The 15,461-nt window shown below is 37.9% G+C and overlaps 1 protein-coding gene across 1 annotated transcript in view; it reads left to right on the top strand.

Annotated features, from left to right (window-relative positions):
- Positions 1–8,449, top strand: part of LOC101878050 (solute carrier organic anion transporter family member 4C1) — a 30,664-nt gene extending 22,215 nt beyond the window's left edge. Inside the window, exons 9-13 of the mRNA XM_005143450.1 lie at positions 1,204–1,357; positions 2,457–2,644; positions 5,035–5,099; positions 7,020–7,157; positions 8,325–8,449. Of these exons, the coding sequence (XP_005143507.1) occupies positions 1,204–1,357; positions 2,457–2,644; positions 5,035–5,099; positions 7,020–7,157; positions 8,325–8,449 (670 nt within the window). The remainder of the gene's footprint in view (positions 1–1,203; positions 1,358–2,456; positions 2,645–5,034; positions 5,100–7,019; positions 7,158–8,324) is intronic.
- The last annotated feature ends 7,012 nt before the right edge of the window (positions 8,450–15,461 follow it).

A 15,461-nucleotide genomic window follows, 5' to 3' on the forward strand; every position in this document is an offset into this window, starting at 1 on the left:
GAGTCTGTGTGCAAACAAATCTGTGATTAGTGAATTTATGGTTCACTGTAGTAGTGCTTTAAGCCAAAGCAAACTAACTTTGATTCTTCTCTCTGTGAAGAATGAACTACTGTAACTTAATAGGATTCAACTGTACTACAACCAAGCTAAGTATATTCGTAGTTATGATATCCCTTGTAATTCATGTGCAGTTTGAATTCTATGTAAGTAATTGACTTAATTATTAGATAAATTATTTCTCCATTTAGTATTTGTGCCCATTTCAAATTCTCTTGAAGAAATCTGTCTTTTAGGTAGTGAATCTGGAACTTTCAATTGACAGTACAATATTTAAATTATTGACAGCGTTAGTATCTTGATATTGGCTGACTGAACTCTTAACTGTGAAACATCATTACTTAGTAATGCACTGTTAGAAAATCAAGGGGTGTAATCTGTTTTCTTCAGTGAAAACTGAAGAAGGTCCCGCAACCATAAACTAGTATTTTATTTAGTCCTGCTTATAGTGAAGGGGGCTACTTCAAATGCAACCATACTATGGCCTATACTGGAAGTAAATGCCTGAATTGAGAGTAGTTATAATAAGCAAGAGCTAAATTAAGCTCTGTTCATTAGTTGTTCCCGAAACAGTGAGAACACCTTTGAGGTCCCTCTGGATGTAGTAAGACTTTGTATGTCCTACCACTCTGTATTTAGCATGTGCAGCCATCTTTATACTTTAACAATGTAGATGTCTGTGTAACAGCGTTAAAAATACTAAAATGCAATGGGTTTACAAGTGGACTTTAATCCAAAGTATGGAGAAAACTTTGGAATGTGATCAGCAGAATAAATAACACCAAATATAGCTTTTAGTTTTCTTGATTATTTTTCTTAAAAATGTAAATTGAACAAATTCAAGTTAATGAGTGGGGGAGGGAGGAGATGATACAAGCATAATGTTGAGACACAGTTTTGTCATTTGTTTGGTGGAATGGAAATTGGAGGAATAATCTCTGAAAGGAATAACAGCACAAAATTAACTTCGTATAGATTAAATGGGAAGAGTTGTAAGTACTAAGAACGTGGCTTATTTTAAAACAAAAAAGTGCATAAACCACTTGAATATTGAGATTTATTACCCTGTAAATACTGCATTACTTATTTACATGTCTTTTGGTTTTAAGTTACTTTATTAAAAGCCTGTTAACTTTTACCTTTCAGAACAGGCATGCTACATAACTTAACAGCGCCATGCAATGCTAACTGTGGATGTTCACGGTCTATATACTACCCAGTTTGTGGCAGAGATGAAGTACAGTACTTCTCTCCTTGTTTCGCAGGATGCGCATCACTTGTTATTAACAAGATGAAAAAGGTACTTCATAGTATAATGACAGCTAACATGGTCTGTTCTGGTTACCTGCAAAATACATTCTGTATTGAAAATATTCTTCCCTTAGTATGACAGCAAATAATAGTATTTGTGAATCAGTGATAGTTACTACAAGAAAAATGGGTGTGGATTGGAAATACATATCTAAATAAGATGAATGTTGGTATGTGTCATTGTCCAGTACTCTGACCAGGTGCTTTTAGATATTCCACTTCTGGGGGTGTATTGTGTAATATCAAATTTACTTGTGACAGATGATGTTACACAGGATTTATGATTTAGCAGTGTGATAAAAATATGCTGAAAACGCAGTACAAGTATAAGTTACATTTAGCAAAACAGCAATTTCAATACTAAGTTCAGTCACAATACCAATGTGATTCCTGTTACTGGTCTCTGTTACATACTCCTGTCCCTGTGCTGAGCCTTCCCCCTAACTGGGAGTGCAGATCTGGGTTGAAACTAGGTCAAGTCCATTCAAAGCTCTCTTCAAAATTATTTTGCTGGTTGCTTGATTTTTGTAATTTATGTTGGGCTGAGCTCCTTTCCTCCCCTTGTGCTGGTTCGACTAACTCGGGGAGGTTTTTACAATGTATTAACAAACGCAAGGAGGAACTTTCACACCACTAGTTGATTTGGTCAACCAACATAGCTGTTTCTTTTCTGTATATTTTTTTTTTTGCAGTAGATGTGGTCATTCATATTTTTGTATAACATTATGTATTGCATATCATCATGCTGATAACTCCAAAATCTTTAGTTTTAAGGTTTGGCTTTGTTTGAACTATATAGATTTTTATTTTAATGCTTGTACCTAAAAACTTGCACCACACAAAATGGAGACTGGCAGCCTTTAGATCCCAAAACCAAAAATACATTTTGCTCAGGTGAGCTGGATCAGTCAAGCTCTGCTGAATCTGTTTTAAAAGTGAGGGTTGCCGTGTCATAATCATCAGGAAATGCACTTTCTCCTATGGTAAAGTCAGGAGTTACTCCTTGTATCCAGTTTGATGCTAACCGAATTAACATCTGCCATATTAGTATTACTTGACCTAATCTTTCTCTTATAAATTATTTGTAGATGTACCACAACTGTTCCTGTATTGGGAAACCAGAAAGACAAGCTGGTTTAGAAGACCTCTTCTATGAAGCTGTCTCTGGGAAATGTCCAACACAATGCAAACTTTTACCTTTATTCCTGACCTTCTTCTTTTTCACTGTTGTTTTTACATTTATGGCTGTTACTCCAACAACTGTGGCCATTCTCAGGTACACTTTTTGGAGCTGAGAAATAGGTAGATTTCTTGTGAAAGCTCAGATCAGTGAAATATTCTAATTTCTTTTGCTTTGGAATGTGGACTTAAACCAATGTGCAAGGGACTTCTTGTTTTAGTACTTTTGTGTAGTAAGCAAGCAGCTCTTGAAGCAGAGGACAATCATACCATTGTTCACTAGTTCTGTAATTACATTTTGTTGGTAGATTTAACATTTCTACATCTTTCCTACTTGTGGTAAAATCACACTTTTATGGGAGCAGTCCTCTGACTGTTTTAGTCAAAGCAAGAAACAATAAATTAACTATATGCTTGGCTAAAGAAAGTATAAGAGTGGCCTGTGAAATCCTGTGTGCCAGGATTTCAAATTGTACTAGGAAAAGAACAAAATAGCAGTCTTGTACTTTCAACCTCTGATTCCTGTTTCAGTTCAGAGTTCTGACTTGCAAAATTGAAGTTTGTTGAGACCTGCAGACTACCTTTCATATGATATTGATGTTATGTGTGATAGTCTATAATATAAAATATGACAGCATGCATATGGCTGTTAACTAGTGGTTCGACTCTTTCAGATTGGTGGAATTCATATTCAAGAAAGCTAAATTTATTTTTTTTTTTTTTTAGAAAAATACATGGACCTCGTTCTGAAAGTAAAGTTCTTTTACTTTATGTTTAAATCTGACTTGCACCTCTAATACTTCTAGAGAGTCATGATGCGTAGGAATACATACAGTATACATATGATGCTTTTGGAGGGTGTGATTAGGTGCTCTTTTCACAGCTTCTTAGGTAGGGAGTTCAGAAGGGGAATGATACACTGCAACAGTGATTTTTAGAAGCCTCTGATTCAGGGTTGGTATAAATCTAGAATTAACAGCTTGGAATTAAGTTTGTTGTGTTAGCTTTAAGTCAGAATGATGTGAAGAGTGGCGTCATCTTCAGATCTGAGCTGACATAGTTTTATAGTCAGTTTTATTTAGATAATTCTAAGCACTTAGAATTTTTAATCTTTGTATACTTCAACTGAAATAGTGAAACAGTTTTTATGGAAGACTGTAGAGCAGTTTAAATGTGCAAACACTAATTTAAGTACCTAAATCGTGGAATAAATTACTACACTATGTTCTGATAATTTTTCAGCAGGTCTATTTTGTGTAGCTTCAAGTTTAAACCCACGTGTTTGTGAAAGTGTTCTAGTGGTAGAAATAACAACCTGCACTATGCAAAACTAATTCTTTCCTCTACTTTCCTGTATGGGTATGGAGATCCTAACAATGGCTGCTCATAATGTCTCATCTTGGATGTTTTTCTGTGGTTGTGCATAATCCGGAATGATGGAATAATTCCTGAATATAAGAACTCATAGCAGCCTTCCAGTATGTGAAGGGGACCTACAAGGGTGCTGGAGAGGGACTCTTCATTAGGAATAGTAGTGATAGGACAAGGGGTGATGGGTTCAAATTTAAACAGGGGAATTTCAAGTTAGATATAAGGAAGAAGCTCTTTACTGTGAGGGTGCTGAGGCACTGGAACAGGTTGCACAATGAGTTGTGAATGCTTCATCTGTGGCAGTGTTCAAGGCCAGGTTGGATGGAGTCTTGGGTGACATGGTCTAAGGAGAGATGTCCTTGCCCATGGCAGGGGGGTTGGAACTAGATGATCTTGAGGTCCTTTCCAACCCTAGCTATTCTATAATTGTGTGATTCTAATATTTAAATAATAAAGTCTTTTTAGCACTGACACTGCTTCAAAGATAGTTTCAGCACTGTTTTCTTTAACAGACTAACTCGCCAAATGAAGTTAGGCTATATTTAATCTTTATTGTAGTATGTTTCAGACACTGGCAGGAGAAAAGTGTTGCTGGTGAAATATCTGAAAGAAATAGGTAGGAGATGAGGGGGTAAATTTTGGTAGTTATTAAATCAACATGTTGATTTGAGTAGCATAGGCCAGAAGTGACGTCAGGTAACTACATGTAAAGGTTATGGGAAATACAACAGCTTGTGCTGTGCTGAAGTCTCGTTAATCTATTGCTCTTTAGAAATAGTAGCTCAGGATTGCAGTCTAGCACTGTCCTTTATTTTCTTTTTCTTTGGAAAAAAGATGCTCAGTAGTATTATCAGGGTGCTGCTGGTAAGCTAGCTTTTTATTTATACTGTTTGTTAAACTAGTTCAGTCTAAAATTCTTGGAGAAATCAGAGTTTCTCTTTTGTCGAAATAGCTTTTGAAGTTATTCACTTACTTGTTCTGCATACTGGTTTTCTAAAACTCTGCAACTAACATGTTAAAAGGGTGTATTAAGACAAAGCATATTCACTAAGGAACAAAGCAGAAAAACAGTTAAAAGTTGTTTACTAAGTCTTAAACTGCAAATCTTATTTACAGGTGTGTGCCAGATAAACAGCGCTCATTTGCTCTTGGAGTGCAGTTAGTGTTTCTACGACTACTGGGTATGACTTCCTTGTTAAAACACTTGCCTCTGAATAATCTACTTGATTGATGTTTTTCTAGACTTAAAAATAATGCAGTAACAAGCTTTCAGAGGAGCTTCAAAAGCAGCCTGTCTTTGGCTTATAGCATACAGTCGTTATAAGGCAGCTGCCTTATAGAAAATTCCTTTTAAATAGGGTATGCGTGCTCATTTTAGCGTTTCTTGTTCTTACCAGCACAAACAAAATAAAAATAATTATCATTCTTTAAGCAGAAGGCACCCGCTGTCACTTCCCTGAGAAGAAAACCTATTCTGAAATTTAAAAAATAAGAAATCAGCAATGTAATAGAAAACAGCTTCTGTTAGTTAATAGTTCCAGAAGTTAAAAGTGTTGCAATCTCACACAATCATATCCTTATTGGGTGTGGCAACATATTTTGAAGTGGAAAGGTAGTCTTCCCTCTTCTGCCTTCCCTTTAAATTCCTTTGACTAATTTTAGCCTTTATTGAATTTGTAGACACTTGTACATAAATAATTACTAAGCTTGTATGTGGGAAATCTACTACTTAAATTCTAAATCTAAGTGTCTCCAAAATCTCAGTAAGACAGGTGAACACGGAGTTAAATGTAGGGATTCTCTGAACCACTCATTTGAATTTTTTCTCTTTAAACTCTTGTTTTAGTCTTTAGCGTTTTAAATAGCATATGTAATTCAGGACTTTCTCAAGGCTCAGTTACTGGTTAGGCTTTTATATTTATATAATATTTAGTACTGCAGCAATTCCCCATCATTTGAGATCATAGAATCCAAGAACGGTTTGGGTTGGAAGAGACCTTAAAGCTCATCTAGTTCCAACTGCCTGCCATGAACAGGGACACCGGCCACTAGACCAGGTTGCTCCAAGCCCCATCAAACCTGGCTTATGAGCTCTGCTTTGCTGTGCTTATTGGAATTCCAATTACTCTTAAGTCATTCTACTAATAAAACACAACAAGAGTAAATATCATCACAGGTAGTAATTAGCAGGGACAAGATTTTTGTGAAGGCTTTTCTGATTCATTAGTTATCTGTGGCAGAATCTCAACTCTTGACTTCAGTGTAGAGCAGAGGATAGTAGAATGTCTGCACTGCCTGTATTAACTGTTGCTGAAGAAGGTGGCAACAGCACTGATAACAGCAAGATATTTATGCTGTACATTTTAGGAATCACACAGGCGTCCTAGACAGAATAGCTGTGTTGAGGACATAGCTGCTGCGTAGCTCAAGAACATTTTAGGCCTTGAATAGGTTAGATAGACATGTAGTGGTCAGCCTGGAGTGTTTATGATAAAATTGGCTGTACCTGGATGCAAAACACTTGTGCTTTACAGAGCACTGTGTAACAAAAATCACACAAGTCTTAACACATTCTATGGGAATAATTTTAAACACTACTCATTTTATGTTAGTTTTTCCCTGGAAGCTTGGCTGCATCTAAGGGGTGGGGAAAAAAAGTATAATTGAACATATCAATGTAATAATGTATTTCTTTTCTGCATTTGGAAGAGGTTAGTGATGATCTGAGTGAAGGGACTTTTTTCCTTCAGTGAAAATCGTTCTTCATTAGCTGTTTTCCCCTGATTTCAATCACACTTTTTTTTTTTTCCCCCAATGAAAACTAAGGAAGCTGAGAAGGTCAAGTCTTTTGAACAAATCTCTTACTTGATAAAGTGAGACCTGTATAAAGAATTCATTAACCTACACCCTACCTGATAAGAATCATGGAAGAGGCACACTTGCTATGTAATATGAGCTCTATGATTTTTGATTCAAATGTTTACTGTGTGTCTCTCTCATTTTATCCTACCACCATGTCTAGGCATTTCACCATACTCATTAAGACCAGGTAAGATTATTCTGAGTATCTGAAAGTTCTTACATGTTGCTGTGTTTTTTAGGTACTATTCCTGGACCAATTTTGTTTGGTGTTGCTATAGACAGCAGTTGTACTCTGTGGGATATTAATGACTGTAATACTAAAGGAGCCTGTTGGGTTTATGACAATGAAAGAATGGCTTATCTGCTGATGGGCATAAGTAAGTGGCTTCTTCATATTAAGTACATGTACAGCGTAATAGATATACTGACTTGGACTGCTACATAGGTATTACTTTAAAATGGAACCTTAAACTTATTTTTAGCAGCAGTGTTTCTTAAAAAATGTTGATTCTTCATAAGTAATTAAACACAAAATAATAATGGGAAAAAACACATTAAATGGCTGTTTAGAAATTACCTAGAAAAATATTTCTAATAACCGTAATACCAGATAGTTTTGTTCTTTGTTTTTTATTTCATTGTCACATTTTATCTACTGAACTTTAAGGGATTGGCACACATTTCAGTTTTACCTGCCTCAGTTTGTTGGCATGTTAAGGTCTGAGGAGCATTCTTTCTTGGCATATTTCAGGTTTTGTTTGCTAAATTAATACCAAGGTTTTGAAAATATCTCTGAAGACTAGTTAGAAACTTTTGCAACTTGTATAACAATCTGTTCCCTTAAAGTATGTGAGATATGTCTGGGGGAGGGAAGGCAGGCTAAGCTTTCATCTGTGATAACTGCTGTTGTGCAGTCTTCTAGCAACTGTAATACAGTGCATAAACTGTACTGCATTACATGTACTGCATGTGTACTGCAATATTACTGCATGAACTGCTGACACCTAATCTTGAAAGTGAAACTACAGGAGTCACAGCTTGAGGTTTCAGTATCTCTCGACATATTTGTAATAAAATACATTGCCTCCTCCCCTCCTCTCTTTGTCCCACACCAAGTTGCACAAACACCACTGTACCAGTGAGTAGGAAACAGAACAACCTTTTAGGGTAGCTGAGGGGAATACTTAACAGGTATATATGTAGGGAGTTTCAGTTTGTAATAAAGGAATATTGGTACAATCAGGTACCATATGGGACCAAGAAATAAGGCAGACTTGCACTTCAGGCTAGAATGGGGTGAATAAATACAGAACTGAAGTAATGGCAATAGCTGCTACAAGCAGGAGCTGTCAGGCAGGTGAGTGGTCTGAAGCTGGAAGACTGCCTTTACCTGCCCTTTGCAGTTCATGAAAAATATGCTGAAATTCACAGAATCCGTTTTAAAGTTTTAGTGCAATTAGTGTGAAACTTCAGAAGCAGCTGAAATACTGTTACCTGCTATTGAATGTGACTGCAACAAGGATTCTTCTGTTCTTTGCATTCAGGTGCTTTTTGCAAAATCATCACGATCACCTTCACAGTCATGGCAGTATGTTTGTATAAGCCTCCCGCAGCCAGTGCAGTCCTCTCCCGAAAGGATTCAGAAATTGTATCAGCTATACATACATAAGTCAGGAGCTAATGGGACCTTTCAAAAGCAGACAGTAAGAACAACACTTGTACCAAAGTTTGTGTACCTAAATAAAATTTAGTTTGCCTAAATAAAAAGATCCTCTTTGATTCTTGATCAACTAAAACTATTTGAGAATGTGCATAGTGTTCTCTGACTTGCTAAGCATACTTCTTTAGAATTCCATTGTGTACATCCAAAAAAGTGACGCTTAAATTTGCAGTCTGATTTTAGATGTTCCACAATTTATTTGAAACAAGCTGGAATACTCGATTAAAAAAAAAAAAAGGAAAAATGAGCTAGTAATGGTAGAAAGCAAGTAACTTGATAGATTAAAGGGAAATATGAATGTTTAAAATGGACTTATTTTAATGGGCACATAATCTGGGCTAGTGCCTTAGTTGGGGATTTTGACTGTAGGTACACTTGGGAATGTATAAGTATGGCCATGTTTTGAAGATATTTTTACATGTTATCCTCATGCCATAAGTTCAGTTTCTATAGTATTGTAGGAAAATGTGAATAGTTGTTACAGGATAGCTGGATTTGCAGCAACAACATATTTGTTAATTTAAGTGCCTGAGTTTTTGTCTGTTATATATACAGAAAATTGCTGTCCAGCTGGTGTCTCTTAAGCACTGTTAACATTTTTCTATAAAACAAAACCTGTTCTTTTACTGCTTCTGTGTCTGCTCTGTCATTTTGAAGTGACTGACTTCAAAGATTCTCAACTCCGAGAAACGCAATGCTGAAAGGTACCAAAGAATACGTATGTGTCCTGAGTTCAGCAGTAGCAGTAATTTTTCTCCTTTTTAGTAACTGGTGCAGTGCTGTGTTTTTTGACTTTCAGTCTGGGAACAACGCTGATGACACCAATGTTTATAGTTGCTCAGTAATGTTTACTTCAATGAAGGACTTTTTCAGTCTTGTGCTCTGCCAGTGAGGAGGGACAGATAAAGCTGGGGGAAGCAGGGACAGGACATACGAGCCAAACTAGCCCAAGGGTTATTCCATACCACAGCACGTCATGCCCAGTGTATAAACTTGGGGGGAGTTACCCTAAGCCACAGATCACTGCTCTGGTCCGACTGGGTATCAGTTGGTGAGTGGTGAGCAATTGTGTTGTGCAGCACTTCGGGTTTGTTTTCCTTTTCCCCTTTTATATTCTCTCCCCTTGTTATTTCCCTTATTATTATTTTTGGTAGTAGCAGTATTGTGTTATACCTTAGTTACTGGACTGTTCTTATGTCAGCCTGTGGGGTTTACATTCTTTTGATTCTCCTCCCCATACCTCCAGGAGTGGGAGGGAAGAAGCAGGGCTGTGTGAGTGGCTGTGTGGTTCTGAATTACCAGGTGGGCTTAAACCATGACCGTATGCAGCCATCCAGATGTAGGAAAATATAGCTATAGTTGTTCATTTTGACTTTCACACTGCATGTTATTAAAGCTTTTATTTGTACAGCACAACAGATGTGCAAACCAATCACTTTTAACCAGGTGCTAAACTATATTGCCTCATACTGAAATAGTCAATATTGACTGTAACTTTTTAATGAGCAAGATACCCTCTGCACTTGCTTTACTGTGTTAATGTATGATTTATTTCTTTTGCAATGGCTGTGCATGTCACTCATATAATGTATGCATGCCCTGTTCATCTAGTTACAGAGACTGTACTCACTGACTCCACTAAGATTTTTAAACAAGTTCTATGCAAAGAATTACGGACTATGAGTCATGTTTCATCTATTCTTTAAATGCAGCTGTTAAACTTGGTAGAGGTTAAGTATACAACTCAAGAAAGGGATCTTCTATAACTATTTAGAGGATATTCCTGTTCATGAAATAAAGAAAAATAATCTACACCTGCTGAAAGCTCAAGAATTAATGGCTTTTGAGGCAGAGGAGGAAGAGGGCAAAATGCAACAACAGAGTTTATTCTTGCTCTATTAACCTGAATTTCTCCTGGTAATGCAGTTTCCTGATAAGTGGGCTCATAGCAAGATGGGTAACTTCCCTTGAAAGACCTACAAACTGATCTTCCATTAGGTTTGGGAATATGGGTTTAAAAATCTCAATTCAGTTTCCAGTTTCTGATACGGGTTGAGTGGGGTATAGCAAATCACTTAATCATAGTAAAGACGTACAATATGCTGGCTAAAGTTTGCTTCTCTTGATCTGTCTTAGGCTGTAAAATCATAGACCACAATTTCTGCTGATTAATGTGATTGTGCAGATTAAAACAATTGTGGGGCGGAGTAACAGGAACTTCCTCTTCTGAGGAAGTTACCAGCAGTCTTAGTTGCACTAGAGTGGTTATTTAGGTGGAGAAGAAAGGAAGTGTTGCTGTTGCAATTTATAATCTAGCCTATGACTTGTTAAAGATTAGCATTGCGAGTTTAGGAGGAGCAGCACCATGGTTAGAAGAGAGACCAACTATTTAGAACTGGTTAAATGTACCCATTCATCTTGTGTCACAGCAATGTTAAACTAATAGATACAGCAATAGATAGTGGAGGGCAGTAGATATGTCAAAGGTTTTACTAAGTGCAGGTCACTGTCCTAGACAAGCTGAACAAGAGTTAGGTATTTTGACAAGGAGGGTGAATTAAAAATTGCCCAAATGTTTGAGCCCAGAGGATCAAAGTGCAAAGTCTACTTTGAGTCATGTCACTGGGTGCTATATCCATCAGGTCAATGCTGGGCCCAATCTATCTCAACTTCTTCATTCATGAACTGAATGATGGGTTAGACTCTGCTCTGGAGGAGTGGCTGATACATCAGAGGGTTGTGGTGTCATCCAGAGGGATTTGGGCAAGATGGAGAAATGGGCAAATAGGAACCCCATGAAGTTCACGAAGGGGAAATGCTAAAACCTGCACCCAGGGATAAGTACCCCCATGTACCAGTAACGTGCAGGAGGCCACCCAGCTTGAAAGCAGCTCTTAAGAGGAGACTCTTGGGTTCATGGTGGACAAGTTGATGGTAAAACATCAGTACACCCTTTCTCCAAAACAGGCCAATAGCATCCTGGGCTACATTAAGTAAAGTACTGCCAGCAGATGGAGGTGATTCTTCCCCTCTACTCTGCACTGGTGAGCACACAGCTGGAGTGCTCTAGCCAGTTGTCATGGGTTCAGCAGTAGCTCATGCTCTGCCAGGGAGGAGGGAGAGATAGGGCGCCTGGTCTGGGCTAGTCGGGGAGGTATTCTGTGCCACAGCACGTCCTGCTCGGGGAGGGGACTAGAAGCTGGCCGGGAGGGAAGGGGTTAACACTCCGGGCTGGGCTCGGGGAGGCAACTGGGAGCTGGCCAGGAGGGGAGGGGGGAGCTCTCTCTCTTCCGGGCTGGCGTCGTGGCAGCAGGTGGTATCGTATTCTCTCTCCCTGTTTGTCTCCTCTAACATTGATTTGTTATTGGTACCGGTAGTTATTTCTGTTATACCTTGATTGCTGACTGATTTTACCTCAGTCCGTGGGAGTTTGTATTCCTCTGGCTCTCCTTCCCATCCCTCCGGGAGTGGGAAGGTGAGGGGGGGGGGGGGGGAGGGGAAACAAAGGGGGAATTGTGCAGATTTAGTTTAAACCACGACACCAGTGCTGGCCTCTCCAGATAGAAGATGTTACAGATTTACTGGAGGGGTTGTGGTGCAGGACTGCAAAGGTGATTGGTGGACTGGAATATATTTGATGCTGAGAAGGCTGGGGAAGATGTCTGGAGAAAAGAAGGCTTGGGGTGCTGAGCCTTAAAAAGAAGGAAGCCAGACTGTTCTTATTAATGCCCAGCCATCTGGACAAGAAGTAGTGGGTGCAAACTGAAACACATGAAGTTCCCTGTGAACATGAGAAACAGTTTTCTATCTGTGAATGTGGTTAAATATTGGAGCAAGTTGCCTGAGAAGTTGTGGCATCACTGTTTTTGGAGATGTACAAAACCTGAGTGGACATGATTCTGGAGTTATCTATTCTGGCTGACCCTCCTTGAGCAGGGGGGTTGGACTAGGTGATCTCAAGCAGTCCCAACCTAAGTGGTTTCTGGAAGATGCTCCTTAGTGTGGCCTTTCTCCCATTCATCATATGATGTGTAACTTCTTTAGAGAATCTTACATGGGAAGACCTACTTTTCTTGCATAGTATTGTTTTGTTCTCTTAGGTTTTGTTGTTTGTTTTTTTGGGTTTTTTTTGTGGGTTGGTTTTTTTTCATTTTTGGTTATTTGTTGGCTAATACTGTGTATGTCTCACTGTGTGGTATTAGTTCTTTTCGTGCCAGCAGCGATAAAACATTGACAGTCTTCTGTGATTTGTACATTTTCTGTGAGCCAATGTTTAAAGTGCACGGACTGTTAAATTCTTGGACTCACATCTTTGAGGTTGTGCTAACAGCCACAGGTTTGGGGTTTAAGAAGAATTTCAAGTATTGTCCAAAATAAAGATTATTTAAAACTTTCTTCAAGTTGCATCTTCTAACTAGCATGATTATTTTTAGGACTCATCCTAGTGCAAATGAGACTGTCCAACTAAAATATGTAGTTGAGTGAAAGTTTCATCTGTGAGCCAGAAGCAAGCTTCTAAGTATATTGCTTTGCATAGTTAACACATATAAAAAGTTTGTTGGAGCCTCTGCTCAGTAAATCTGTAGGAGTCTTACAAGGCAGTGACAGTAATTAGCTGTTATAGTTGAGACTAAACTTCTGATATAAACTTATTTTTTGTTGATTGTTCTTTTATCTCAAAACCAAGACTGTTTCTCTCTATTATGCAGAGAATGGGTGATAAGGTAATCTCAAATTCTGTTTCAAGTATGAAGCCCCTGCTAAAATAAGCCAATATGTACTTGGGCACAAATGAATAACTAAATAGCAACATTCACCTCAGTGGCAAAAGGATTTATTTCCTGGCTTCATGGATACTGAGAAAGGGGAAAACCCTGAATTTATGGCTACCATACATGTCAATACTTGGAAGTGTAAATTATACATGACTTGCTTGCAGTGTCCCTTTGAACATGATTAGAGGTATCTTAACAAAATGACCAAAAATGTCATTGTAAACATTGTAGTCGTAAACAGAGTAGACCTAAGTATGTCTACTTATCTGTTATGGACAGAAACAGATTCTTAGGAATGTTGCAGCTTGCTAACTGGTTTTACATATTTGAAGTTCATTACTGAGGTGGTGACAGTGGGCCTTGTGCTGCTTACTGGTCTAAAACACGTTAAAGGTAGATCAGGAGTAGGAAAGTTAATAAAAAAAAGCATCTTTTATGTCTGAAAATCTTTAGACGGTTAAACAGCAGAGGTTTAGACTGGATATAAGGAAGAAATTCTTTACTGTGAGGGTGGTGAGGTACTGGAATGGGTTGCCCAGGGAGGTTGTGAAGGCTCCATCCCTGGCAGTGTTCAAGACCAGGTTGGATGAAGCCTTGGGTGATATGGTTTAGTGTGAGGTGTCCCTGCCCATGGCAGGGGGTTGGAACTAGATGATCTTAACGTCCTTTCCAATCCTAACTATTCTATGATTCTATGATTACTCAACCAACAAGACTTAAAGATTTTCAGACATGAAAGATGCTTTTTTATTAACTTTCCTACTCGTGATCTACCTTTAACATGTTTTAGACCAGTAATATTTCAGTTTATCAGTGAACAAGTGGGGAAGAAATATGTAACCTTTTGTTACAGCAGCAGAACTTACACTTGTGATTTAACATATGGTGAGGGGTGTTTGTTTCTTGTTTGGTTGGTTTTTTTAAATTATTATTCCAGCAGATGGCTCTGTTTCTGCTGACATGAATTAGACCTTTTTCACTTTCTTCTTTGGTGGGAGCATTACAGGTCTGTAGAATGCAGAGCAGAAAATATGCAGCTTTTGCAAAAAAGTATTCATTTAATGGAAGACTGGCATCTTTTTTCTGGTTTTGCAATGGCACTGATTTTTTTTTTTTTCTGGTGGTAAATACATGAATACGCTTGTTTATGGTTTCTTTTATTTTTATGACATATTTGTGCAGCACTCTGTGCAAGCCTATTTTTGCATGGGTTCTTGTGTTTCTTTTTCCCCAAAACCAGAAATCCCCAGTCAGCAATGGTCAGTTAGATTAGAGAGGCTTTAAAAAAAATACAGAGGCAGAAAATTAATCTTATATCTTAGTAATAAATGATTAAAAAAGGCTGGAATGCGTTATGGGTGTGCTGTTCCCATAGCAAATGTACTCAGAATAGTGAGTCTGCTGTGCAGAGTAGTCTTATGAATTTGGGCTGCCTACTCCTGTGTATATATTTCAAAATCTGTATAATGTGAGTACTGGTAAGTGGTTATAAACCACCCACTCCAGTCTACAGAATTCTTTAGTAAATGCTTAAAACAAAAGTCCTAGGGCTCATAAAAAGATTTATTGTCATCTTTATTAATCTTTAAGCATTGGTACTGAAATGTGATTTTTTTAGCATGAATTTGAGCTCTTGAGAGGTGAAATATAAATCAGAAAAATAAAATTCAAACTGAGTAAGAACATCATAGTTCCCTCAGAATTTTTCAGGAATTTCTAATACATAAGGCTAACTTGAACCCTGTTTTGCCCCAGTATTTTGGTCAGAGATTGTCTTTAAAGGTGCAAAATTGAGGAAGTATTTAGCTTGTTTGGAATAAAAGGAAAATCATAAAGTAGCCTCATTTGGTTTGAAGACAATGAAGGTTTTGCTATTTATTTAAAGAGAAACAGGGTTCTTAGACAAATTGCAAGACAACTGTTTAATGTTTGAGGGACTTGCCATAAACCCAGCTGGAGGAAGTTGGTGTCACAAAATTAAAAAGGTTTGGTAACTTATAAACCTTGTAAGAAATGACTGAGCTATGACAGAAATGAAAGCTGGAGAGAGGAAATCCATGCTTTTCCTACTTAGTCATCTTTTAAAAATGTCTCACTTGTCATGTTTTAATTGGCTAGATGTAGACATTGGTTTCACAGATTCAGATTGCAAATTAATGCAAATCCACATCTTCACATTTGCACTT

The sequence above is a fragment of the Melopsittacus undulatus genome, chromosome Z (genome assembly GCF_012275295.1).
Source record: "Melopsittacus undulatus isolate bMelUnd1 chromosome Z, bMelUnd1.mat.Z, whole genome shotgun sequence".
Lineage (NCBI taxonomy): Eukaryota > Metazoa > Chordata > Aves > Psittaciformes > Psittaculidae > Melopsittacus > Melopsittacus undulatus.